Source organism: Sporothrix schenckii, assembly GCF_000961545.1.
Source record: "Sporothrix schenckii 1099-18 chromosome Unknown Cont43, whole genome shotgun sequence".
Classification (NCBI taxonomy): domain Eukaryota; kingdom Fungi; phylum Ascomycota; class Sordariomycetes; order Ophiostomatales; family Ophiostomataceae; genus Sporothrix; species Sporothrix schenckii.
Genome location: NW_015971144.1, coordinates 1,492,121 through 1,516,477, shown reverse-complemented (window position 1 = coordinate 1,516,477; position 24,357 = coordinate 1,492,121). Strand labels below are relative to the sequence as shown.

Genomic DNA, 24,357 nt, shown 5'->3' with positions numbered 1-24,357 from the left:
GGAAGAATGGAGTCGAGACGGAGACGAGGAGGGAAAATAGAGGACCACCTTACCTTTGTTGCGAGGGAATGGAAGTGGAGGCAAAGAAAGGCACAAGAGGGTCAATTTTAATCTGTGAATAACGGACGGGTCAGGATTCGGAAAGGAGTGACAAAAAAGGGGCGTGCAATTGTTCTTGCCCGAAAGAGAATGGGCTATGCTGTCGACGAGGAAAGAAGACAGAAGTGCATGCTGCGGCAGGTGCGACACAAATGCAACGAAGCTCTTACCTTCGAAATGCGCAGTGCTCCTTCCCACTCGATGCTTTGTGGCGTTGTTGCTTCCTTCCTCTCTCGTGTGTTTGTGTTTACTTTTGTGGTGGGTTGCCGACAAATAGGCAGCGTCCGTCTCTCTTTAGCAGCACATGGGACAGTAAGCGGGGCGCGCTAGTCGCGGGTTTGCGCGTAATTAGTGGACGTTTTCTGTGTTTTCCATTGAGCGTTTTTAGGTGTCTGTCGAGCGCTGTCAGTTTGGACAGGCCCTAGAAAGGAGAAAAGCGGAGCTGAAACAGGCTAGTGTTGAATGGCAGGACCTCGAGATGACCTCGACTGGACCCCTAGTTTGACTTTCTTGGTTTATTTTGACAGTTGCTATGAAGTATCTTACATCGTAAGATACATCGTATGGATGGCATTGGACGGTCTCTGTAATGGTACCGTGAAGTCTTTCAAGCAGGTAAGTTGTCAGCTTGTGCGTCATGTTAGCAGTAAGTTATCTTCCAACTTGACGCGCTGTCATTTCTGAATAGACAAGGACCTGAATTCGATAAGAAGGACTCAAATTGTCCGTGGCAAGGCAATCTTCGGTATATGGATAAAAACATGTCTGCACCTGGGCCAGCTTCATTATCGACCGTGTCTCTCTTTGACTGCTGTCAAGCATGTAGAACCTGAGCGTGGCAGGCGTTCTCTTCGGGTGGCCAACCGGAGCGGCGCCATTTGTTATGACGGGTCGTTTTAGGCACCGGTTTTTAGTTACTGTGACACGGCTGTTGTGGAAAGCCAGGAGCTGTGTGAATAGCAGTGACGGACGAGCATCCTGGACATCGAATTGCTGTGCTTTGCCAGTTCACCCACAGCGTTTCACTCCGTTTTGTCTCGGTTCGTTGCTGTTCCCCTCTCTTCTTGTATCGTGCATCACGACTAATGCGCGTCGTGACGATGCATATCGTGGCCGTGGATTTGACTGGTCGAAGCGGTAGAATGTCAACAAATGGCTGCAGAAGCTATGCAGAAAGTCAACAAACCAGTGCTGCAAGCCCGGTCGAGAACCGAAAAGCACGGAAGTCAAGGGAACAAGCGGTCAATGTTGGAAGGGAAACCGCGTCACGACAACGGTTTGCAGCCAGGTGAACAGAACATCGTGAACCGTTCCGCCGATGCTCTTTGCCAATTTTCGTCCCGCTCCAAAAGACAAAATGCCTAAACTGGTCGTTGTCTTTCGTTGTACCGTTGTACCGGTGGCTGTTCCTACCACCAGCACCCAAATTTACAATGCAATATATCGCAACCGTTGAAAAAGAGATTGCCTACCGCTGCCCGAACGAACACGACCGTGCCCAGGCAACCAGTCAAAACGGACAGTACAAATATTCTGTAGACGGTGCAGGGGTCCAAGGGGACGAACAGGTCACATCTTGGCCAAAAACTTGTTGTTTTCATGACCAATATCTCATCCTACCAGCCAGTCGTTTGTTACCGAAAGGGACGAAAATCGTCTCGCTTTCTTCTCGTCGTGCACTTGTGTCCTTTTCCTGGGCTCTCTTTGCCTATCAATCCGCCTGTCACAGGGATTCTTACAGGGAAGCAGATTTTAGGAGATGTGGTGGCGCGCCAGACGCCTGTCACAGCCAGCATTGCAATCGAAAACATAATGTTCTCGAAGAACAGATGTTTTGCGCGCGAGCTTGCTTCATTGTTTCTGACAATCTTGCTTGCTTCCTTTTGACATTAGGCCTGCGCTAAATGGAAAGGCTCCACTACGTCACGCCGTGTTCGCTGTCCATAGTTATCTCGTTGCCTAGCAACGGACGCGCTTTAGGTCCATTTTGGGCCAACGTGTAGCCAACTCTTTGCATCCATTCATCGCCCGGGACGCTCCTTTCCTCTTTGAACCCGCCGGAACACAAACTGGGCACAGAAGAACAAGTCGAAGTCTAAGAAACAAGACCCTTGCTCGTTTTGAAGCTATTTCCTAGGCAATATGTGGTGCCTTTGGTGAACCCTGAGTCCATGACAAAGGAATGTTCCAAGTATTTAATTCCGCGCCGAATCGGGCCGGCGCCGCCGCTTTTCTGGCCCCCAAAACCAACCATTGACAACCAGTCTCGAGTATTGTTCAGCTTCCGCACTCCGTGCAGGGTGTCAGGTTCCCGTACTCCTGACATCGACAGCAGTAAACCAGTCATGCTTGACTCTTTCGTTGGCTTCCCACGGCCACATTTACGAAAATACATGTTTCATTCATAGTGACCGGTATGCAATCAAGTTCTGTTTAGTTACATAGTCACAACATTCCCAGCACATTGTATGACGTATATATGTGGACTAGGACGTGCTACAATCAACTGTTGTTACCGCCCTGTCAATGTTGCAGATAGATGGCAGGTAAGGATTTGGGACTGCCCACAGCTGGCTCGCACGGACAGTCCTGCAACATCAGACAGCTGATCGGTGGCTGGTACTTTGGCAAAGAGAACAGTAAAGGCTTGTCGCACAGATTTGGGAGGGTAGAATAAATTGCATGCATATGCAAGATGGATCATCCCGTCCCATCCTTATGACGTCGCTGGAGGTCGTGTGCAGCATCACGTATTCTGAAGACTGGACAAGTCAAATGGTATCAAAATAGTCGCAGTACGATTGCTATGGTCCTGTTTAAATACACAGGGCATTTTTGCTTGCTATGCCGGCCGAAAACAAATGGGATCTCCCCGATGTGGAAGAACATGCGTCGAAGGAGAAAAGAGCCAACGTGACTAAGAACAGACGGAAATAGAAATCCAGTAGAAACACCAAACAGAAATGACTCAGGAACGCAAATGTGCCTCGCAATGTACAGACTGGCTTGTCCCCCGGTCAATTCAACCGCTTGATGCGGTCTTTAGCCACCTTCATCTTACCCTGCACCCGGTCCGTGTCGTCGTTTAGTTGCTGCAGCATCGGCGCCTGCAGGTCGACCTCCTCCTTGATCGCCAGGCCCAGCTCCCGCTGCCTCTGTACTATCTTGGCCAGCACATTGACCTCTTCGTCCTGGTCGGCCACTTTTTGTTTTTGCAGCTGCAAAACATCATCGTTGTTCAGCTCTCGGGTCTGGTCCGTCTCGGGTAGCGGCGCGCCCAGAACGCGGCCGCCACCAAACGAGCGGCCGTTGCCATTGCTGCCACCGCCCACAGCGGCGGATCCAAAGAGGATGGCACGATCCCCTGTAATGGGTGCCGCCCCCGAGCCGGCGATGCTGCCACCGTGGCCGCCGCTGCCGCCTTCACCATAATTGGGCCGTGCACTCGCGAGACTCGCACTCAGCGTCTCCAGCCCATCCCGCTCCACGCGCGCCGCCGCCAGCAAGTCCCGCCGTCGTCGCAGCTCGCCCTCGCCCAGCCGCTTTGTTTCTTGGAGCGTCTTGAGCCCCGTCGTGAGTGCCGTCAGCAGACTCCCCGTCTTGACGAGCTCGCGCTTGGCCGCCGCACCGGCCTCGGCGGCGCCCGACGACACGCCGCTGCCGCTGCCACTGCCTGCTGTCAGCGCGGCATCTCGCCGCGCCAGCTGGGCCCGTGCCTCTTTGAGCGCGCCTTTCATCTCCTTGTGCAGGTCGATCCAAGTGCCGGGGTCGCTCGCCGCTGCCGCGTTGGCTGCGGCCAGCCCAATGGTGGGTAGGCGACTCTCGGCGGACGCTGCTGGTGTGCCGTTCTCTCGCCTCGCCGGCACGATGCCCTGGTTGCTACGCCCGCTGGCCGACGACGAGCCGGCGCCATTCGCGCTGGGCAGGTTCAGGAACGCGCGCCAGACGCTGGTGTCGCGCCACCGGCGGTCGGGGGATTCGGCGATGGCGCGGAGGTAGGCCTCGAGGCCGACGCGGCGGTCTTCGGTGAGCTCCTGCGAGGCAATGGTCGATCGGAACCAGGATTTCCCTGGGAGTCGTGACGGTGGTGCTTCACCGACGAGGCTGGTAAGGTTGACATCGAGGGCTGCAAACTCAGAGTACCGTTTTTGGAACACATAGGACCGCAGGGGAAGTCGGAGCGTGATGTTGTAGAGTGTGTAGGCCTTTTCGCCGCCGGACGCCGCAACAGCAGACGTTGTCGGGATGGAGATCTCAATGGGCGGCGCCATGGAGGGCGAGGTGGGAGTTGTTGGAATGCCGATGGTATGAAGAGAGGACGTCGAATGAGGCAAGAAAAGCTCTCCAAGACAGGCGACTCAAGTGAAACCGGCGATGCCGATAGATTGGAGAAGCGAGGACCAAGCGAATGAAGAAACAATGACGAAAGCTCTCGTGTTTAAAAGGGATCCAGAGGGTCGAGTCAGGAGACGCGGCATGCGCGGCACAGGTGAAGCGAAAGAACAACGAAGCGAACTATACGAACAAAGACAGCGGGCGATCCGGGCTGGAGATTGATGGTTAGTGATAGCTCGGAGTCGTCCGTTTGGATGTCGCTGGGTGACAGTCGAGATATATAGCGATCGAGAAGCAGTACGGTCGTAAATGGAAGCGCGTCCCGGATTCGAAATGAAGAACGAAGAAAGAAAAGCAGGAGGATACATGCACAAGAAGAGAGAGTGAGGAGAATGGGAGCCTTGACCACAGCCTCTATTTCGTTTCCAATAGGACGAGTCACCAGGGCCTCGAATGTGTTTCCCAAGACGGCAGAAAGTGGAGATTCAGGCGGCGAACATCGACAGTGCTCTTGGAAATTGGTTGCAAGCAGCTTAGCGCCATTTTTGGCAAGCGGGCGGCTAGACCGGCCTTCCCAGCAGCATGTCTTAGCGAGTGAAAACCCTCTGACGTAGCTGAAAACGCCAAAAATGTCTACTAAAAGCCGCTAACAACCGCTACGAGGCTTCCTCCTTCACCTGTTTCCTAAACGGTAGGGATGCCATCGGTGCTGCCCGATTTGGATATCAGTGCGGTGTCACGTGGTGCCATTTACGCGTGAAATCTAGACAGCGATCGAACAATCGGCGGCAGCCAATAAAAGAGAAACGTCACGCATACTGATGCAGCCTCTATTATTACTCGGTCATATCGTGTTTTTCATCAGTGCCTGATGCGCCTGATACCTATGCACGCCAATGAATGGTGGCAGCGTTGTCACCCCCGACTCGTCTTCATCCGCCTGCAATCTCCATCTTTTCGCGGAGCTCTCCAAAGCACATCATACCAAGGGACATACCGCCCGATACAAGACGCCCAAGGTATAGTAGTAAAAGAAAAAATATCGTCCTCCCTTTTGTCACTCCTCACAAGTAGCTGTTGCTGCCTCGGCCGGCTGCTCCGAAGTCGGCTCCGTCGTCGGAACGCCCACAATGTTTCGGATGCAGGTCCTGGCGCGCCGTGGGCGTGGCGAGGTCTTCGTTCCAGTCACCTAGAATGTCTCCTGGTCGTCGAGACCGGCCTCCTCGGCAGGGATCTCAAAGCCCTCCTCGGTCGAGTACAGGATCGTCTGGATGTGCTTGACGAGGCCATCCTCCTGCTTTTCGAGCTCCGGGTCCTCCTCGACCGCCTGCTGGATCAGCAGCTCAATGTCGCGCAGCTTGCTAAAGTAGAAATCGCGCTCGCGCTCGAGGCCCACCACGGTCTCCTTAAGCGTGTTGTTCTCCTGCTGCAGGGCGGCCGAGCCGGCGCCGGCGCCGCCCACGGCCTTGCCGATCCGCGGCCCTGTTGTGGGCGTCGTGCCTCGCCGGACGGCACCTGCTGAGACGGGCGCGCGCGCAGCGCCACCGGCCGAGACTGGGGCGCCCTTCCGCCGCGCGACGGCATCGTAGTCGCCGCCAGGGTAGTGCTGGTCCCAGTAGCGCTTGGTCCACTGCAGGAATTCGAGGTTGTCCTGCATCTTGCACTTGACGAGGGCCTGGACGGGGATGGGATGGTCGACTTGGTGCTTCTGGAAGCAGCCTATGCGGGTTAGTCGGGGGACCTTGGGAACGCTCCCTACACTACATATCATTGTACGCCTTGTCCGTCCTGCACTCACTTTGTAAGACTTTGAAATTTTGTATGTAGGCATATTCCGTGTTGACGTTAAACTTGACGCGCGACATGGGGATGTCGAGGAAGATGCTGTCGAAGACCTGGCACAGGGCGGCTCTGGAGACGGAGGACATGACGGTCAGCGTCTGGGATCGCGATACACGCCTAGCCGCTCACGGGGGACGCAGCACAACTTACCCTGTTCCACACTGCTCGACCTTTGTGACGTTGAGCTGCAGGAGGCTGTTCAGCCATTGCACGAGTTCCTGTCTGTGGGATGTGGTCAGCAAGGAGAGCTGTCAAACACCAACAGGCGTACGCCATCATGCGCTCAGACCACCGCCGTGCACGTCCTTGAAAGAAGGAGCGCCGGAAACGAACCCTGATCGCACGAAGGTTTTTGTTCGAGTAGTCTTCGGGAACGCGGTGAGGAAGTGCGTACCTTGATTCACCCATCGTTGCGGCTAGCAGCGACACGAAGGAAACAACAGAGGAGAGAGAGGAAATATGCCGTCAAGACGAAAGCCGGACAACAGAAATGTTTGGGGTGCGAAAGCGAAAGCAACAAACGCTAGATGACGCAAGTGACGTTAAAGGGGGGCAAGAGGATGTCGCGAAAGGAAAAAATCGAGAAGGGGTATCGTCTGTCGTCGGCTCGTTGGCAGTATTACCGTTTGCGGGAGGGTGGTAAGGGATGTAGAAGAAGTTAAATCTCGAGATGGGGCTCGTGATAGAGGAAAAGGTGTGGTAGTTACTTCCGGTTCGCGAAAGGCAGCAGAGGCCTGAAAATGTTGACGGCAGAAAATATGAGGAATTCCACAGGTTCGCCTGTCCAGTCCCTTCCTTCCGCTTCGGTTCCCAGGCAATCGAATTTCCATCATCGGCCTCGTCCAATCAACAAAACAAGCCAGCTCAACTACAGTGGGGTTGTGGCACATCCCCCCTGCTTCCCCTGTTTTCCAACCGGACGGGCAGCGGCAGACGACCGAGCCACTCTTTTCCAGGCGGTGTTTTTATTTATTTATTTTTGACAGTTCGTCGCCCCTGCAACAGGTTCCCCTCCCCCGTATGGTGCCCCTCCTTTATTGGTCCGTGCGCAGTGTCATGCACGAAGTCACGTGTCGAAAATATGATGAGTCCCAAATTTGGCTTCAGGGCGCATAGGGCATTGGCACGCTATTCTTGACGCTAACTCCCTGACGCAGACTCTTCAGCCTTCTCTTCCAACAGACCAGGATGATAACAGGCACAGCCTCGTCACGGACACGTATACACGATTTCACTAATTTCTTTTCTCTTCATTTTCGTTTTTCTCTTTTCTTTTCTTTCTTTTCTTATTTTTTTTTAAAAAAAAATAAAGGCCTCGTCTTGTAAATGAACGAATTATATGTGTTATCAACATCTTCTTTAAGAAAATTTGAAAAACGTTGACAATTCCCTTATTTATATCAAAGCACGGCGTTGACACGTCTGGTTTAGGATATGGAATACCCCATCCCATCATCCGCTTTGTTTTGAACTGATCATGATCTTAGCTCATATTGTGAACTCTCCTTGCTACAGACAAAAGCGGACGGAAGCATTTAAGGTCCAGGTAAGGCTTGACAGTCACATGCTCATAGCGGTGTTGAACCTCTTCATATGGCTCAACTTGTTCTATATCGGCCTCCACTAGATGTTGCATTATAATATAATGGAGGAAGGACTGCATGCCCGAAACAAACACTCCAGGGCCATGGAACACGCGATGTAAATCCGTCATCAGGTAGATATGCACCAGTGGGCAAACACCCCTGCCCACCTGTACACAAGATCATACATATGGGCGGAAAAATAAAGTTTCTGGTGTCGCCAATATTTTTAGGAGATTTTTGTAATATCCTTCATGCGCCTTACGCTACCAGATGACCTCTTTGCCTGAGAAATGGTTTTTACGCAGCCTAAACCCTTGACAAATTATATAGCTATTGTCAGCGATATAGAGAAAGTAAAATGCTTTGATGTATCTTATACGTATTCAATTCCGTGGACTTGTCCTGTGAGCCCCTTTGTCATCGTCTTTTGCGTTGTCCCTGTCATTGACTTTTGTTGTCGGCGCTCCTGAAGAGGAAATCTAAGTCCGACTAGTCCTGTTTGGGAATTTAAAATCCGACTCCAGCACTTCCTAATGGGGCAGCCGCTGGGTGGTGTAACTTGATTGGCCTGGAAAGAACGACCTTCGCTCTTGCCGATGAATATACACATGCCACTTGTCTGACAAACGACCGTTTGTCGCCTTTGATGGATCGGGGAGGAAAGTGCAACCGTCCTGATGCTCTGTGCACCTTCCTCCTCCATTGACCCAGAATGTGCGTCGTCGAATGGGGGTAAATGTCTCCCCATCGCCCGTTTGCTGAGAAAACCAGCTTCTTCACGATGCACACCCTTCCCTTTTCCTAATTTATATTCGATGCTCACCAAGACATCGTTTTCCCTTTCCCAATAATATTGCACCTTTAGCTCACGTCTTTTTCTATTTGGGTCTCATTTCTGCTCTCCTTTACTCAGGATATTTCCACTTTACTTTTCTTGCAACCATCATCTCAGACCTTCACATCTCAAGACGACCCGTGTCGCTTGGCTTTCACTCTACAACAGGACACGTACGATCATCTAAATATTCAACCATTTAACAATCGATCGGCCTTCTCAGAAGCCAATCCGCTTCTCTTCAATTGAACCCGTTTCATTAGAGCCGTCTTCTATTCGACATACCCCATTCATATCCCGTCCCGTGTATCTTCTTTTCAACCACAACGTAGCCGACAAAGACCATACCAGAAATGGCGTCTCATCAAGGGGCAAAGCCCACCTCGGATAGGGACATGGAAGCTAACACCCTGAATGATCCCTCACCGACACGCTTGTCCGGTGCAGACGCTTCGGGTGCAGACACTTCCGGCGCCGATAGCATCGGCGAAAAGCCGGCCACTATTCCGGGGGCTGCACCTGCCGCGCCACCAGGACCTCCTCCACCGCCCAATGGAGGCACTCGCGCATGGCTGCAGGTTCTCGGCGCCTTCTTCATCAACTTCAATACCTGGGGCATCGTCAACTCGTACGGCGTTTTCCAGTCCTACTACTCGGCCAATTTACTGGCCACATCTACCGAGTCGGCCATCTCGTGGATCGGCAGCATCCAAGCGTTCCTCATGCTCGTCATTGCGGTCTTGTGTGGCCGAGCCCTCGATGCAGGTTACTTTTACACGGACATCCTCATCGGCTCGTTCCTCGAGGTCTTTGGCACCATGATGACCTCGATCTGCAAGGAATACTGGCAGGTCTTCTTGGCCCAGGGCATTGTCGTGGGCATTGGTGCCGGCATGGTCTTCATCCCCGGCGTCGCCATTGTCGGCACCTACTTCTCGACGCGCCGCGCCACCGCCATTGGCATCGCGGCCACCGGTTCGTGCATTGGCGGCATCATCTACCCCATTGCGCTGCGTCGCCTCATCATCAACATCGGCTTCGGCTGGGCCGTCCGCGTCATGGGCTTCTTGATGCTGGCCACGCTCATCATTGCCATTGCCGTGATGAAGCCGCGCCTGCCGCCGCGCAAGTCGGGGCCGCTTATCAACTATGAAGCGCTACGCGACCCCACGTTTGCCATGTGGCTCGTCGCCATTGTCTTCTCGTTCATCGGCCTCTACGTGCCCTTTTTTTACGTCGAGCAGTACGCCACCCACATCGGCATCGACGCCTCCACGGCCTCATACATGCTCATCATCATCAACGCCGCGTCCATCCCCGGTCGCATTGTCCCGTCCATGCTCGCCGACAAATTTGGCAACATGTCCATTCTGATGCCAGCCGTCTTCTTCTCGGGTGTCATCACGGTGGCCTGGATCGCCGTCCACGACGAAGCCGGGATTGTCCTGGTGTCCGTCTTTCTGGGCTTGACAAACGGCTCCATCCAGGCGGTCGTGCCTGCCACCGTGCCCTTCCTGTGCCCGGACTTGACCAAGCTGGGAACGAACCTCGGCATGACGCTCTTTTCGGCCGGCCTGGGCATGCTCATAGGCAGCCCCGTGGCTGGTGCCATTGTGGACCACCAGTCTCGCAACGGCACGTCCACCGTGTACTGGGGCGCGTTTTTGTTTGCAGGCGTCACGACACTCGCTGGTGCGTTCCTCATCGTCGTGGTGCGGCACATGAAGGTGGGCTTCCGCCTGGTGAAGGCATAAATCTGCAGCGGAGGAGGTAGAATGAATAAGAGGGTAAGAGAGTATAGCAAAAGCATGCTCGGGTTGAGTTCCTGTCAAGGGTTTTGTACTGTTGCATTTCCTCGGCGTTTGTTCCCTTTTTGTCATCGAAAGGATCTTTGTCTTTTCTCTTCCAGCTGTGTCTTCCTTAGGGGCATCTTGAATTCCAACTAATGAGCCCTTTTTTGCGATTTTAATTACAAAATTATTTCAAGAATGGTAAAACAACAAAATTGATTTCAATCAAAAGCGATGTAAATGTTCATTCCAACGTGTGAAAAAAAAAGCAGTACATGAAACGTTTGTATTCAAAACATATTGTTCATTATCGTGTCATTTGAAAAGTCGAGAAACGACGAGTCAAAGTCGTCCATGAGAGCACTATCAAAACTGCTGGCCATGGTGTAGGGAGCAGCCGTCATGTTTGAGCTAAAGTCGAGCCCGAACATGTCGCTGCCAACTGTAGGTCCGTTTCCACTAATTTCACCAAACTCGGGCGTTGTGCCTACTGACGAGCCAGTGGCGGACACATCGGAAAGTTGGCCGGGACCACGGCCAGCCAATCCCATTGGTATCCAAGCCTGGGGCGCTGCACCCAGTACTACCATTTGTGGCGGCAGTGTACCCGGAGATATGAGCGGCATGGCAGCTGCAGACGTGGTGGGCATCATGGACAGGGCATTATGGCCTGGTAGCAGATGAGGAGCTTGAGTCGTGGCTGCGAAGTGAGCAACGGCGGCGGTCGCGGCAGCGGCATCATCCATACTTATGGCGGAGTCCCGTTCTCTCGAGGTCGACATGGTCTGATTTGCGTGCTTCTCTAGGGCAGTTTCTATTTCGGCAATCTGCTGAGTGGCCGCCTCGACGCCCTTGTCGTAAATATGACCAAAGTCGGAATAGAGACTATTCGTCACCGCGATGGCGACGGCGATAATCATGCATGTCTTTGCTGTAACGGGCCCCAAGTGCGACCTGCCACGCCACAAGTCAAGGAGCCCCGACAGAGACTGGGTGAGCATCTGTTGGAAGATGGACGCAGTGTGCTTTTGTCGTGGATGAACTGAAAATGCCATCGTCTTATCAATGTCATGGCGCCGAAGACGGCCAACAACAACACAGCCAATAAGTGCTGCTCGGCCAGCATCCGTCCACATCAAATGATGGGTCATGGTGCTGGCGTCACTGGCCGCCGTGTTCGGGTAGTCGGACAATTGCAGAGACGCTAGACTTGATGTCGACTTTGAACTAGCCCTCGACGCCCGTCCATCGGATTCTTTTTGCGAGAGAGACTGGAACTGGGTCAAGATGGACGTTGTGTAGTCCCATATCTCAAGAAGCCGAGGCCGTTGTGTTGCGAGATCGTCGGACGGAACCAGCTCGGTCGCCGAGTTGGACAAGATGTAGCTCATCGACACAACGAGAAGAAAGCTGTATATACCGACGGATATCAGGCTGCGTTGTAGTTCGACCGTAGGATCAGACACCGGAGTCCCGGACTGGAGACTTGTTGGGAGTTCTTCTACAAGGGAGGCGAAGCCGCGCTGCAACAGGTCTTGTTGCTCACTGTTGACTAGGGGTTTAGCCGAACACAAGATTTGGTGAATCGGTACCACAACGTTGGCCAACTTGGCGGAGGCATAGTTGAACGAAGCATCGTTCTGCGCACTCTCGTCGTCCACTGTCCACTCTCTTAAGCATTTGCTGATGTTCTCGTCAACCGGCATGGCGGCCAAGGGGGCCTTTAGCACGCTGGCCGACGGCAAGGGGCAGTCGATATCGTCCAGGCGCAGATTGAGTTGAGACCCGGTGCGTATGCAGTATGCGAGGTGCAGCCGCAAATAGCACGCCCAAAGCCGTTTTCGTTGCTGTATGAAGTAGGGCGACGCATCCGGAAATATTTCTGGGCTGCGGTGGAGCCCCATTCTTGTAACGATGTTGCTCGTCAGCCCGAGAAGGCCCATGCAGTCGTATTCCCCATCGATCTCGGAGCCCATGACGGTTCTGACAAGAATGAGCAGCAAAAGAACCTGCAGACTTCCCGTGCAGGGCTTTTGGACACGAGAAGCACGTCGGACAAATTCCTCAACAAGGCACGCCAACTGGCGGCCATGGACACGATTGGCCTCTGACATTTGCATGCCGAGAGCCACCGTCACGAGAATCCGAAGCAGGTAGACAGAGTCCATCGCAGTAGCGTATCCACCTCGTTCCTCTGTCGAAAAAGAGAAGGCCTTGTGCAGATCGCATGTCAACGTGCCCGGGTCCACTATGTCGTAGATACGGCCATAGCTTCGGAAAAAGCGGCCGATCCACAGTTCACAAGACGTCCTGTCCGGAAGCACAGAAAAAAGAAAGGACGCGGTCATCCCGCCATTGGCTGCTAGACTGCCTGCAGGCAACAGGGCCATACCGGTGTTCGCACGACGTAACCGTTCTTTCAGGTCGGCAAACTCTCTCATACACGCATCAAGGCCGTGTGTATGGTTGATCATGGCATTGACTACCATCATCTCGCTGCACGGGGCCATCCAGTGGCTGACACCAATGAGGCGCGTCTTGCGGTTGGATATGTGGACGATATGACCTTGAAATTGCTGCTTGGAATTGTGAGATGGCCTTGTCGGAAGGTCCTGAGTTTGATGCCTGTCTGGTATGGGCAGGGCCGCTGGAGCACGTGTTGAAGCCGGCCTTGGACCAGGAATACTCGACTGAGGCGATGTCGTCGATACTATCCGAGGAGAGGTCTTGTCGGATTCTGTAGAATCTCGTGAACGGGGCGACGGCGGCTTGCTTGTGGACCCAACTGAGGCCGTCTTGGCATGCTTGTATGTGCACTTGGATGCGACACCGCGCTGGGCACATGGCTGACAAGGCACCTCGCGGTCGCAGCGGACCTTTCTTTCACGGCATGGCCTGCAAGACATGACATTGCGGACTCGGGGCCGCTTGCGACCGGCCTTCTTTTGGGCCTCCTCTTCGAACGTATCGGAGCTGAGATGGCTAAAGGTGAGGTCTGCCATCGGCGCTGCTTTGTGATTGGTGGCAGCAGAGGGTTTTGGATGGTGGTAGGAAGCTGAGGTGATCGAGATGATGTAGTGTGAATGATGGTGTGGATGGATGAGGCTCGACGTCGTGCGGCTGAGGATGCAAAGAGGGCGGTTTGATATATTCCATAGAGGGTCCGGACGGTAGCGATGAGGTGCGAATGCGTTTTAGCACCCGCTTTGGACGACGTTGGTTGCTCGGATGCGGCGTAGTGTGCTTTGCAGAGGAAACAGAAGGAACTACCAACAGACAGGCTCAGCAAGGGACAGCGGATGTGACTGCCGTTGTTGGGGTCCAAATCTGGCCCCTTCCTCCCTTTTATTTCTTTAGCACCAGGAACGAAACGGGAAACTGCGATGGGCGACTGGCGTGGTGGTACCAAAATGTTTGAAGAGGAAGGAATGCGCGAAGAATGACAAAGTCTAAGGAAGGTGCGGAGTCTTATCCACGGGTGATCGGCGCTAAAGAATACCGGTGGGCAAGTACCGGCCGTTTTTGAGCTTATTTCACTGGGGAATTAGTGATTGCGATGCGCTGCAGGGGCTAAGCTTGGCGCCTTTTGAGAATTATGGGGTGTAAGAAGCTGACTTCAGGGCGTTGACGATGTCGAATGTGAATTACCTAAAGTGGAAGTCTCGCCATCTTCTACAAGTTTTGGTGGTGGTTAGGTGTTGAGATCTCTAGGCACTAGATAGGCATGACCCCCACGCTTTAGTGATTGGTGCTTTGGTGGCTAAGAGTGCTGTGGCGTCTGCCGACATGTCAGAACATAGCCTGTAGCACGCCATTGCACTTGCCGTTTAAACGGCTTTTCATTCATTGCGGTGAAGGAAGGCACGACTGGCGTAGTGCCGCCGTGCCAGAAAAGGATCCAAAACACAACACAACACAACGCTGGCATCCTATCTTGTTTCTCACGCCTTGTTTTGCCGAAACGCTGCGGCCCTGCAGAACGCAGGTCGACGGACAAGTCACCGCGCACGAACAGGGCTGATGCGTGCATGTGCATCCTTGCCCGGGCCAACCCGACAGGCTTATCAAGCAATACGGTGATCCTCCTGTGCCACTATGGCAATCTTCCAGAACATGGCGGTCGACGGCTATTGCTCACACCATTTGTCTATACGACGCACGTCAGCGGCAGCGGACTGACGGAGTGATTATCGAGTGGCCACGCACATGAAGTAACACGAAAATAGGTCAGTCTAGGCTCCAAGGCCTCTGATGTCTACTGTCAGCTTTCCCACTACCCAGCGAACTACTCTACGACAGCGGAAGGAGACTTGCTGTGGTTGATTGTCCACCAAGAGAGCAGAATCTCACGTTGCTGACCCTTATCGCCTGCAACAGATTGCACTTTGGCCGACGGAGCACCGTGTATGGGTAGCACAGGTACGCCCTGTGCAATGAACCTCCTGGGCCACGCTGATGGGAGTCACAGAGTACGGTGGCATATCGGTCACCCTCATGCATGATCTCATCATCCTCGACTGCCGTTACGAGATACGACCTTGGGCCCGCTGCATGACATCTGGCTTGTCTGGCGTCTGAGAACCAGGAAGCGAGCAGGATCAACGCGGTTGCTGCTCTGGACAGTGACGGGTGCTGCTTATGTGCAGACCAGCCCTGCTGCGGTGAATCTCACGTTTTCATCTGTGGAAACATACTGGCTCTACCACGGCCACTTTCTTTTCCTACCAACCTTTGCTAATTCGTCAGCTTTCTCGCATTTATTTTATTCCACATTCTCATTTGTTTCTATTCTTAGTTTTTCAAATCGACAACACAATACGGCTCCTGTTCTACACCCCCACCCTACTACGACGTGTCTCTATGCATACGCCCCAATCTATGTCTGTGCCTGAACACGACATGATAATGCGAGGGCTGCCAGCATACCGCTTTTGAAGCAGCATCCTTCTTCGACACTCGTCACACTATGCTTGCGAACTGATAACCACGGCTCGGTCACCGCCTCATCTCGTTTGGCAAGAAATGTCCAAACGAGATATTCTTCGGCTGTCAGAATTCGCTGTAGGCAGCCTTCATGTCATCGGCGAGAATACTTGCAGTTGAAAGCCGGCAACTTTAGAGGATATAAAACAAAGAAGGCATGGGCGCTGTGCTACACATGCAACCGACCATACCAGAAAGGCAGGTCAACGCGGCCAATAAATGCGATGGACCGTTGTTCAGTATTCACGACATGAACACGCCCGCAGAGCTATCTCATTTAAGCAAAAAGCTGCGAAGTGTTGTTCAGTCCAACTATCTTTAGCTGAGACATGGCATTCATTTTTAGGTTCCAGCCCTTGTTCTTGGCTCCACCGCTCGGCCATCATGCCATCTCTTGCCCCGAGACACTGCGGGCTATCTCACGACCGAGATGGGCATTGCCCGGTCTCCTCATGATGGTAAAGTGGTCGCCGGGAACCACTTTGCACACGATGTGAGCTCCTGGCAGCAAGTCTTCCCAGCCGTTCGGACCTTTGTCCACTCGCGGGTCCATGATCCAGTCTTGTGCGGCGTTCACGCCGATAGTGCCCCTCTGCTTTCGTCGGTATTGGTCCTGTACCGCCTCGCCAACAGTTTCCCACACGCCATCACGCGCCCACAACACCGTGACCAACTGTGGCACAGCCCAGTGCGGAACCGGAGCCGGAATGTATTGCTTGAGTGAGTTTACAGACCCAGCAAAATGATCCCGGACGCCTTCTCGCATCTTGTTGGCCCGTCCCTTCAGTCCATCAAACGCACCGATCGTGTCAAGAAGGTCAATTGTTTCCGCAGACAGTGGTGGCAATGAATTGGGACACGGTGCGTCGATCAATACCAAGCTGGCCACCTTTTCATTATGACGAAGAGCAAGTTGCGAAGCCACTTCGAAGGCATATGAACCGCCGATGGACCAGCCGCCCAGGTGGTAGGGACCACGGGGCTGTATCTTGAGGATCTGGCTTATGTATGCACCAGCCACGTCCTGGAGCGATGCGGTAAAGTCCTCGGGATTGCCCAGAAAGGGGCTGTTGAGGCCGTAGACGGCGCCCTTGAGACCAATCGGCGGCAATCCGACATAACTGCTGGCACTGCCTGACCCGTCTGGCAGCAGAAACAGGGCTGCGGCGCCAAGACCCGGACTTCCCTGCAGCAGGATGGCCTCTGCTTGATAGGACGCTGCGCTGCTCTCTTTGGACACACACAGCGATGCTGCTTGGGCGACGGCTTGAGCGATTTCCTGCGGCGACGTGTGCGACTGCCCGCCCAAGACTTTCTGAATGTCACCGATCGTTTGGTGGTCGAGAAGGAAGCTTGAAGGTAGGACGCGACCCGTCTGAGACTTGATGGTGCCAAGAATTGACAGAGATAGAAGGCTGTCGACGCCCGAATCAGCCAGCGGCGTGTCGTTCTCAATCTCGGACGGATCTACACCCACTTCGGCGGCAATGATTTTGCGAAATAGCTCTGTGGACTGGCCGTCGGCAGAGTCCGGGTTGGGTGTCTCGCCAAAGCTGCTAACCGGCGTATACGCCTGCCTGGGCGACTCATTGCTGCTGGCACCGCTGTCGACGTCGTCGTCATCGTCATTGTCGTTATTGCCGAGGTCTGACGGAGGCGATATATTTTCCAAAGGCCCGGTGCTACACTCTTCAGCAAAGTAGCTGCGGAATTGGCTGACGCCAAGGTATTCTGTGAACAACGTTGCTGGCAGCTGGCGGCCGAGATGAGTGCTGAGCTTGGCAGTGATGCTGATGGCCAGCAAGCTATCCACGCCGAGATCAGCAAACCAAGCATCATCTGTGAGCTCGGACACGTCGATGCCCACTTCGGATGCGACGACGTCGAGAATCTGAGTAAAAACAGCGGTATCTGCTTGGGGAGGCGCTGCTGACTTCGGCGTTGGCTTTGTCGCAGTCTTACCACGTGGAACAGTTGGTCGTGAAACCTGCTGTAAGACCGGCTGGTTTGTGGCTGCCTGGTCGTTTCCGGAAGGTAAAAGATATGGCAGGATTGAACGCTTGACACGCTGGAACTTGAGATCCTCGCACACGGCGACAACGTCACCACCGTCGAAAAAGTACACATCGCCTGACAGGACGCCACGACTCCCAGTCTCCTCCTGCATGCGGACATAGCTTTGATACGACTTTTCTGCTGACAGTTGACCGACGACTTTCAGACTGCCCCAGCCGTGCGAAATAAAGACTGAGTCGGCCGGTGTAGTGTCGGCACCATTGAGGATGAAGCCGGACAAGTGGGCAAGGCCGTCGATCCAGTAGGGGCTCAGCGTAAAGGTACCGTCCTCTGCCTCGTTGGTCAGGAACTGCACCTTGGCGGCTGCCTCGAGCTCGTGGCTGTCCATGTACACCTCTTCAAGGCCTTGATACTTGGGTGCATAGTCGACAAACGCCGCGAATAGCTTGTACACCATGGGCCGCAGCAGCTTATGGGCCTGACCACGGCCGGACGCCTCGACGAGCTGGGCCATGCGCGACCGGACAAGATAGGCATTGCGCTTCCACACAGACTGCCATGCAGAGCCGTCGCCGAAGACGACCTCGCAGTGGGCATGCTCGACCTCGGCGCCGTCGGGGCCGTCTTGACTGCTGAACGTGACATACACTGTGTTGGCTGACGTATCCCATTTTGCAGCCGTGCGAATGACCTGCTTCGTCTCGCCAGGCTGCACGAGCAGCGGCTTATGGATGCCCATGTTGTGTACGTCCATGCACATCTCAGGGTCAATGGGTGAGAACGACGTGGCGCTGTTGGATTGTGAGAGGCGGCGGATGTAGACGGCGGCAGTGAGTGCCATGTCGCCCAAAATGGAACTGGGACAAAGTCCGGCCCCGTTGACCAGATGACCGCGCAGCGCCTTGTTGAGCTTAGGCTCGATGGCATCCGTGGCGAATGTGACCGCAATCCTGGCATCACCAATGGTTTGCGACACGATGCGATGGATGCCAGTGGTCGCCTTGAACTGTGGGTAGGAAGGAGCCGCTGGTGCAAGTGCTACCCCGGGGTGTGGCTCAGTGGACGCACTGCTTGTTGCGTCGACCGGATCGCCTTTTCGAAGTGCCCAGTCACCGCGGTACTGGATCCAGTAGTTCTTGAGGTCAAAGGCGTACGTGGGCAGCTCGAGAAGGCGCAGCGACGATTCAAAGGCAGCATGGTACTCTTGCCAGTCAATGTTGATACCCGCCTCGTAGATGAGAGCCACAGCCTGCGAAACCATCTTCCAATCACTCTCGCCACGCTTGAGAGAGGGCAAAAGCACAGACGACTTGTTTTTACCGACTGTCGCCAAACTGGGGCGGGCAAGACCGATGCAGATGGGGCTGGGTCCGATCTCGACCCAGACAGCCTGCGCTGCCTGGAGGGACGAGTCTGCAAGCAGAGACCGCAGGGCATCCTCAAACCGTACGAGGTCGCGCATCTGGCGCACAAGGTAGGTATTGTCGATGAGGCTTGGCGAGGCGTTTACAGCCGGCAGCAGCGTCCCAAGCAATGTTGACGCAACGGGGATCGAAGGCGTAGAGTAGTGCGCCTTGGCCGTGAAGATGGAAAACTCGTCAATAACGGCGTCCATCTGAGCGGAGTGAAAGGCAAACTGGACGTCCAACAAAGTCGTCTTGCACGAAGCTACGTTTTGAAGTTCGGCGACCTCAACCGCGGGCCCACTAACGACGGTGGCTGACGGGCCGTTGGCACAGGCAATCTCGCAGTGACCAAAGCCGGATGAGCTGAGCAACAGGGACTCGGCTTCTGCGACACCACACGCCATGGCTAGCATCGACTGGGTTCCTGGCTGGCAGTTGGCGAGCATGAGGCGTGCCCGGTGGCCAACGAGACACAGACAATCGCTGAGGGAGAGGACGCCTGCAGTGCACAGAGCAGCATACTCGCCGAGGCTGTGGCCTATGACAGCTGCCGGGGCGACACCGAGCGACCTCCACAGGACCGCCAAGGAGAGTTCGATGGACACAATGGCCAGCTGGACCTGAACGGGCGAGGCAGAGTCCAGGGCGTCCTCACCAGCGACCAGGGGCAGGAAGGATTCAAAGCCATGGTCAACAGCAATACGGTCACAGGCCAGAACGGTCTCGCGGAAGGTAGGCTGTGTCGCAAAGAGCTCCGAGGCCATTCCAGCGTACTGCGAACCCTGCCCGGTGAAGCAGAAGATGACGGACGGGGCCGACGAAGACTTGGAGGGCACCTTGGTAGCAGCCGGCGCTTCAGCACCAGCTGACTCAAGGCTGCGGATGAGGCCGTCTAACGACGACGCGACATGCGTCTGCCGGAGACCATGGTGCATGCGACGAGCCGTGGTGGTGTAGGCCAGGTCCTCGAGGCGGACATGGGAGGCTGCGTCGCTGCGCAAGTAGTCAAGGAGTCGCTGGGTATTTCCGGCCAGAGCCGTCGCCGTGCGCCCAGAGACAGCAACAATATGATGCGAGCGCGGATCGCTTTTTGCTGTAGCATCCTCGAGTCGAAGCGGCGCATCCTCCAGAACGATGCTCGTGTTGCCACCGGCCGCGTCAAAGTTGTTGATCAGCACGCGGCGCTTGCCGTCACCGCCGGGGCGCGGCACGAACGGCGTTGTTTGAAAAGCAATGTGGGTGTTGACGTCCTTCAGGTGGGCCACTTTTGGGTTCATGCGGCCCTTGATGCCGACGTGCGGTGGGATGGCATTGTGGCGCATCATCAGCAGCACCTTGATGAGCGACGTGGCCCCGCTGGCGGCCTCGCCGTGGCCTAGGTTGGGCTTGACGGTGCCGACGTACAGCGGCTCGGCGGGGCCGCGGTTGCGCGCAAGCACGTTGGTCACGGACTTGGACTCGGTGGCGTCGCCGGCTTGCGTGCCGGTGCCGTGCAGCTCCGCATAGTCAATGTGGTTGGGCTGCAGGCCTGCCCGGTCAAGGGTCGCTTGGAACAGGCGCTCCTGGGTGGCCGCGTGCGGATGCGTGATGGAGATGGCCTCGGCCGAGTGGTTGGTCACGGCGGAGCGGATGATGCCCAGAACGTTGTCGTTGTCGGCGACGGCGTCGGCGAGCCGCTTCAACACAACCACGGCCACGCCGTCCGCGCGCACGTAGCCGTCTGCCTCCGCATCAAACGTCTTGCAGCCGCCTGTCTTGGACAAGAAGCTGCCTCGGCTCAGACCGGCGAAAAAGTCGGACGTGGTCAGGAGGTTGACGCCGCCGGCGACGGCCGAGTCGCAGTCGCGGGCCAGCAGCGCTGTGCAGGCCAGCTGGATGGACGCGGCGCTCGACGAGCAGGCAGTATCGACCGAGTAGCTGGGGCCCTCCCAGCCAAAGTGGTAGTTGAGCCGACCCGGTCCGAAGGCGCGGATGCCGCCTGTGATAAAGTACGTGTCGACATCCTGGCCAGCGTTGACCTCGCGGTAGTCGTCACCCGTCTGGCCGACAAACGAGCCGATGCGGCGGGCCGCTGTCGACGGCGTCCGTCCGGGAGCGTAGCCGGCCATCTCGAGAGCCTCGTACGTGGTAAGCAGCAGAAGACGCTGGCCCGGGTCAGTTTGGGCGGCCTCGCGCGGGGACATGCTGAAGAGGCGCGTGTCAAAGAAGCCCGGGCGGTCGATAAACACGCCGTACGGTGTGAGGGTCGTGTTGCGGCGCTGACCAGTGGGATCGCAGTGGGTGTTGACGTCGAAGCGGTCCGGCCGGATCGGCTCGTGCAGGTCGCGGCCTTGCTCGAGTACCTGCCAGAACTCGTCTAGAGTCTCGCTGCCGGGCAGCCGGCTGGCCATGCCGACAATGGCAATGGCGTTGTCGCCCGGCGGCGGGGGCCAGGCAGCTCCCGAGGGAGACGATGTGAGAGACGATGTGGAGGCGGGCAGCGTCGATGACGGACCGGCCCCGGTGTGGACGGTGATGCCTTGGGCCGTCAGGCACCGCGCAATGGCCTTGGCCGAGTTGATGGGTCCAAAGGAGACCAGTGTAACGTTCGTCGTCTTGTTGGCGGCAGCCAGGCTCGCCAGGCTCTGCATGGCGGCGCCGAGGTCGATGGGTGTCTGGAAAATGTCGTGAATGACGTCGCCAAGAAGGTAGAGCATGGCCGTACTGGTGTACTGCGGGCGATCGGCACGGGCGGCCAAGACTGTGACGTCCGGCCGCACGGTGCGGCGTAGGAAGGCCGCAAAGGCGTCGTTGGGGACGGCCTTGTCGGGGATAGGTCTTGGAGACACCGGCGGCAGGTGCTCGGCATGGAATGCGGCGGCAATGGGAAGCGGACTGCGCTTGGTACCTTGGAGGACGGCAGGCTCCGTTGCAAAGAAAGCCGCGGTTGTTGACGGCGGGCCGCTCAATGTGATGACGGACGACAAGGTGGAGGACGCCGACGAAATGTACACCCGGCGGTCGGCGGCCAGCACGCGCGTTTGGTTGAAATCGGCCAGTGCTGCGTCGATGGCCGCACGGTCGGCCGTGATGTTGGTCACGAGTGTGGCCCAGGCTGCGGTGGTGGTAGAGGAGGTGCTGGCCGTGTCGTCGAGGCGGGCCGTGCGCCGTACGCCTTCGTAGCCAACACGGAACGCGAGCACGACCACATGGTCGGCAATGGCCAGCACATCGGCCAGGTTGTCCGAACAAGCAACGGCAACGGCGGCCAGGAGGCCCGTGCAGGTACCCAAAATGACCGTGTCCGCCAAACGACTGGGATTGTTTTCGAGGTCGCTGCGGATACAGTTAACGATGGACGGAACACATAGGGAGGGGCATATGGGACCTACACAATGACGTGCCCGAGTTGGGCCATGCACAGAAGAGCTGCCGACAGGGCCGGGCTGATTTTGCGGAGGAGCGTTCCTCCTGGGATGCCTCCTGAGACACTGTCGCTGGCTGGACTGGCGGCCCACCGCGCCAGCTCCAGCGGCGACGTAAACGAGGCCGGGCACTGGCGACGGTCCGCGGCTGGCAGACGCGCAATGACTGTCCGCAGACCGTCCGTGCACTTGTCAAAAAACTGGCGCAGGGCCGCACTGTGCAGAGCATGGGCATTGAGGGACTCGATGGAGGGCAGGACCTCGGCGGTCTGGTCGCCAAAGAGGAGTGTGGTGGTCATGGTGGTGGTGTTGTGAGTGACGAGAGGTTGTGTGTTGTGGTGTTGTGGAGAGATGAAACAAATGGTTTGACGGTGAGTTTGGTAGTCGCGCCGGCCTCTCTCGATAATGGGAGAGAATTCTACGGACGGACTTCAATATCAACCAGCGTGAACGCAGACGGCGGTATGCACGACGATATATATGACTACGTCTGTCAAGTCAACATCAACACACAACACGACACCTCTTCTCGACAAAGACACTACAAGACGAAACAGGAAATCAATGAGCGATCAGACTTCTATTCTTGGCCGAAAGCTAAAGTACTGCACGGTAAGCGTGCTCTTGAAAGGGGCAAGAGATGCTTCCATGCGGATGGCGAAGCAAATGGCCCGAATGCTGTTGAATGTCGTGATCCGGAGATTCCCTTTTGCAATTGTGACACAGAAGGCTAACGTCGATAAGCAGATGAGAAGACGACAGAAAACAAATATAGCTACTACCTGCGGCTCTGTGACGAGCCGACTATCAGCCAGACACACTACCCAGGCCGGATGACACTTGGATGCAAGATGGATGACCGCAGCCTGCAACGATGTAGCACCGGCGATGCCAACAGTACGGTAGAGAAAAAAGGTACATGTATGGCGTAAGGCTGTGACGCAAAGCTGGACAGCATGGGCGGGTGTGTCCAATGGGGAAGGATATGGATGAGACGGGCGTGAGCCAACAGCAAGAGTGACCCTGGGAATGGACAAGCAAAAGGGACATGAACAGGTTGACAAAATATGAAAGTACGTGGTTTCACAGAACGGATACTTGGGACGATGACCGTACGACAGTCGTGCCGTTAGATTGTGGCCGAGTCGTCCAACGGCCGATGAAAACGTGTACAACATGCCATCGACACCGGCCACAGAAAGGAAGTCTGATGCACTGCGCGAGGAGGTATCGCATGGCACACGCCCGCCCTACACACTATGCTGTGCTTCCTAGGAAACATTACTTGCGATACATGCAAAACACGCCGTACATGTAAGAAATGCAGACTTTGGCGGTGCTGTGCGACGGTGAGTTATTACAGTTCTGGGGCTTGGGCTGCTGCTAGAAACGGGAAACGAACGGACCTTAACTGCCCAATTAGGCAATTTCGGGCCCTTCGTTTAAGTCGAATTGTTGTCCGACAAAATCAACGTCTCGTCGGCAACGTAAGACGGGAGTCATCTCCACAGGGCTGAGCTGACGCTGGGCTTTTTGTTCTAATTCGTTTTTTCTTCTATGTCAATCAAGTTGCACGTACGGAAAACTCCGATTTGGCCGCTTGTGGTTTACTTTCTAGTAGTTGCGATAAGTAAAAGTCGCAATGTTCATAGCACCCTGCATTCCCCTTTCGGAAGGTACCACACACCTACGCACAGCCGGACTCCCTGCACCTTCCCTCGACCACCCAGCCACCAAGTTTGACGCTCTCCCGTCGGCATGGGCCGCCAACCCGTCCGTGGCCTGCTCTGCTCTTTCCCCGTTTGGCAGATGCGGCAGTGTGTTCCGGCCCGTCTCTTTCCCCTTTGGCACTTGTAAACAGGCAGACTAAATGGTGTCTATACGATGTGTCTATACGACGTACATTTTGTCACTTGCATTCTTGCATCTCTTCTGGTTGTGTCGATCCTCATCTGGTAATAGCAGCATGTCACCGATTTCGTATCCTCTCAAAGCCATTTGTCACCATCCATGCCTTACGCAGATTGTCGTCAGCCGTGGCCAGTCCCAAATCTATTCTTA

At 55.4% G+C, this 24,357-nt stretch overlaps 5 protein-coding genes across 5 annotated transcripts; 1 reads left to right on the top strand and 4 right to left on the bottom strand.

Moving 5' to 3' along the window:
- Positions 1-3,116: 3,116 nt before the first annotated feature.
- SPSK_02558 (regulator of vacuolar morphogenesis) lies at positions 3,117-4,370 on the bottom strand (the record flags this gene model as incomplete). Its single annotated transcript, XM_016729427.1, has 1 exon — positions 3,117-4,370. The coding sequence occupies one exon, from the start codon at positions 4,368-4,370 to the stop codon at positions 3,117-3,119; it is 1,254 nt and encodes a 417-aa protein (XP_016589223.1).
- A 1,253-nt stretch (positions 4,371-5,623) lies between these two features.
- Positions 5,624-6,684, bottom strand: SPSK_02626 (microtubule-associated protein, RP/EB family; the record flags this gene model as incomplete). Its single annotated transcript, XM_016729494.1, has 4 exons — positions 5,624-6,189; positions 6,233-6,345; positions 6,427-6,498; positions 6,548-6,684. The coding sequence occupies 4 exons, from the start codon at positions 6,682-6,684 to the stop codon at positions 5,624-5,626; spliced, it is 888 nt and encodes a 295-aa protein (XP_016589222.1).
- A 2,366-nt stretch (positions 6,685-9,050) lies between these two features.
- SPSK_02504 (uncharacterized protein) lies at positions 9,051-10,451 on the top strand (the record flags this gene model as incomplete). The annotated part of the gene is made up of 1 exon (XM_016729373.1): positions 9,051-10,451. The coding sequence occupies one exon, from the start codon at positions 9,051-9,053 to the stop codon at positions 10,449-10,451; it is 1,401 nt and encodes a 466-aa protein (XP_016589221.1).
- A 326-nt stretch (positions 10,452-10,777) lies between these two features.
- Positions 10,778-13,489, bottom strand: SPSK_02228 (uncharacterized protein; the record flags this gene model as incomplete). The annotated part of the gene is made up of 1 exon (XM_016729101.1): positions 10,778-13,489. The coding sequence occupies one exon, from the start codon at positions 13,487-13,489 to the stop codon at positions 10,778-10,780; it is 2,712 nt and encodes a 903-aa protein (XP_016589220.1).
- Positions 13,490-15,852: 2,363 nt separating this feature from the next.
- On the bottom strand, positions 15,853-22,595 carry SPSK_02130 (uncharacterized protein; the record flags this gene model as incomplete). The annotated part of the gene is made up of 2 exons (XM_016729007.1): positions 15,853-22,207; positions 22,264-22,595. 2 exons carry the CDS (start codon positions 22,593-22,595, stop codon positions 15,853-15,855), a joined length of 6,687 nt encoding a protein of 2,228 aa, XP_016589219.1.
- Between the last annotated feature and the right edge of the window lie 1,762 nt (positions 22,596-24,357).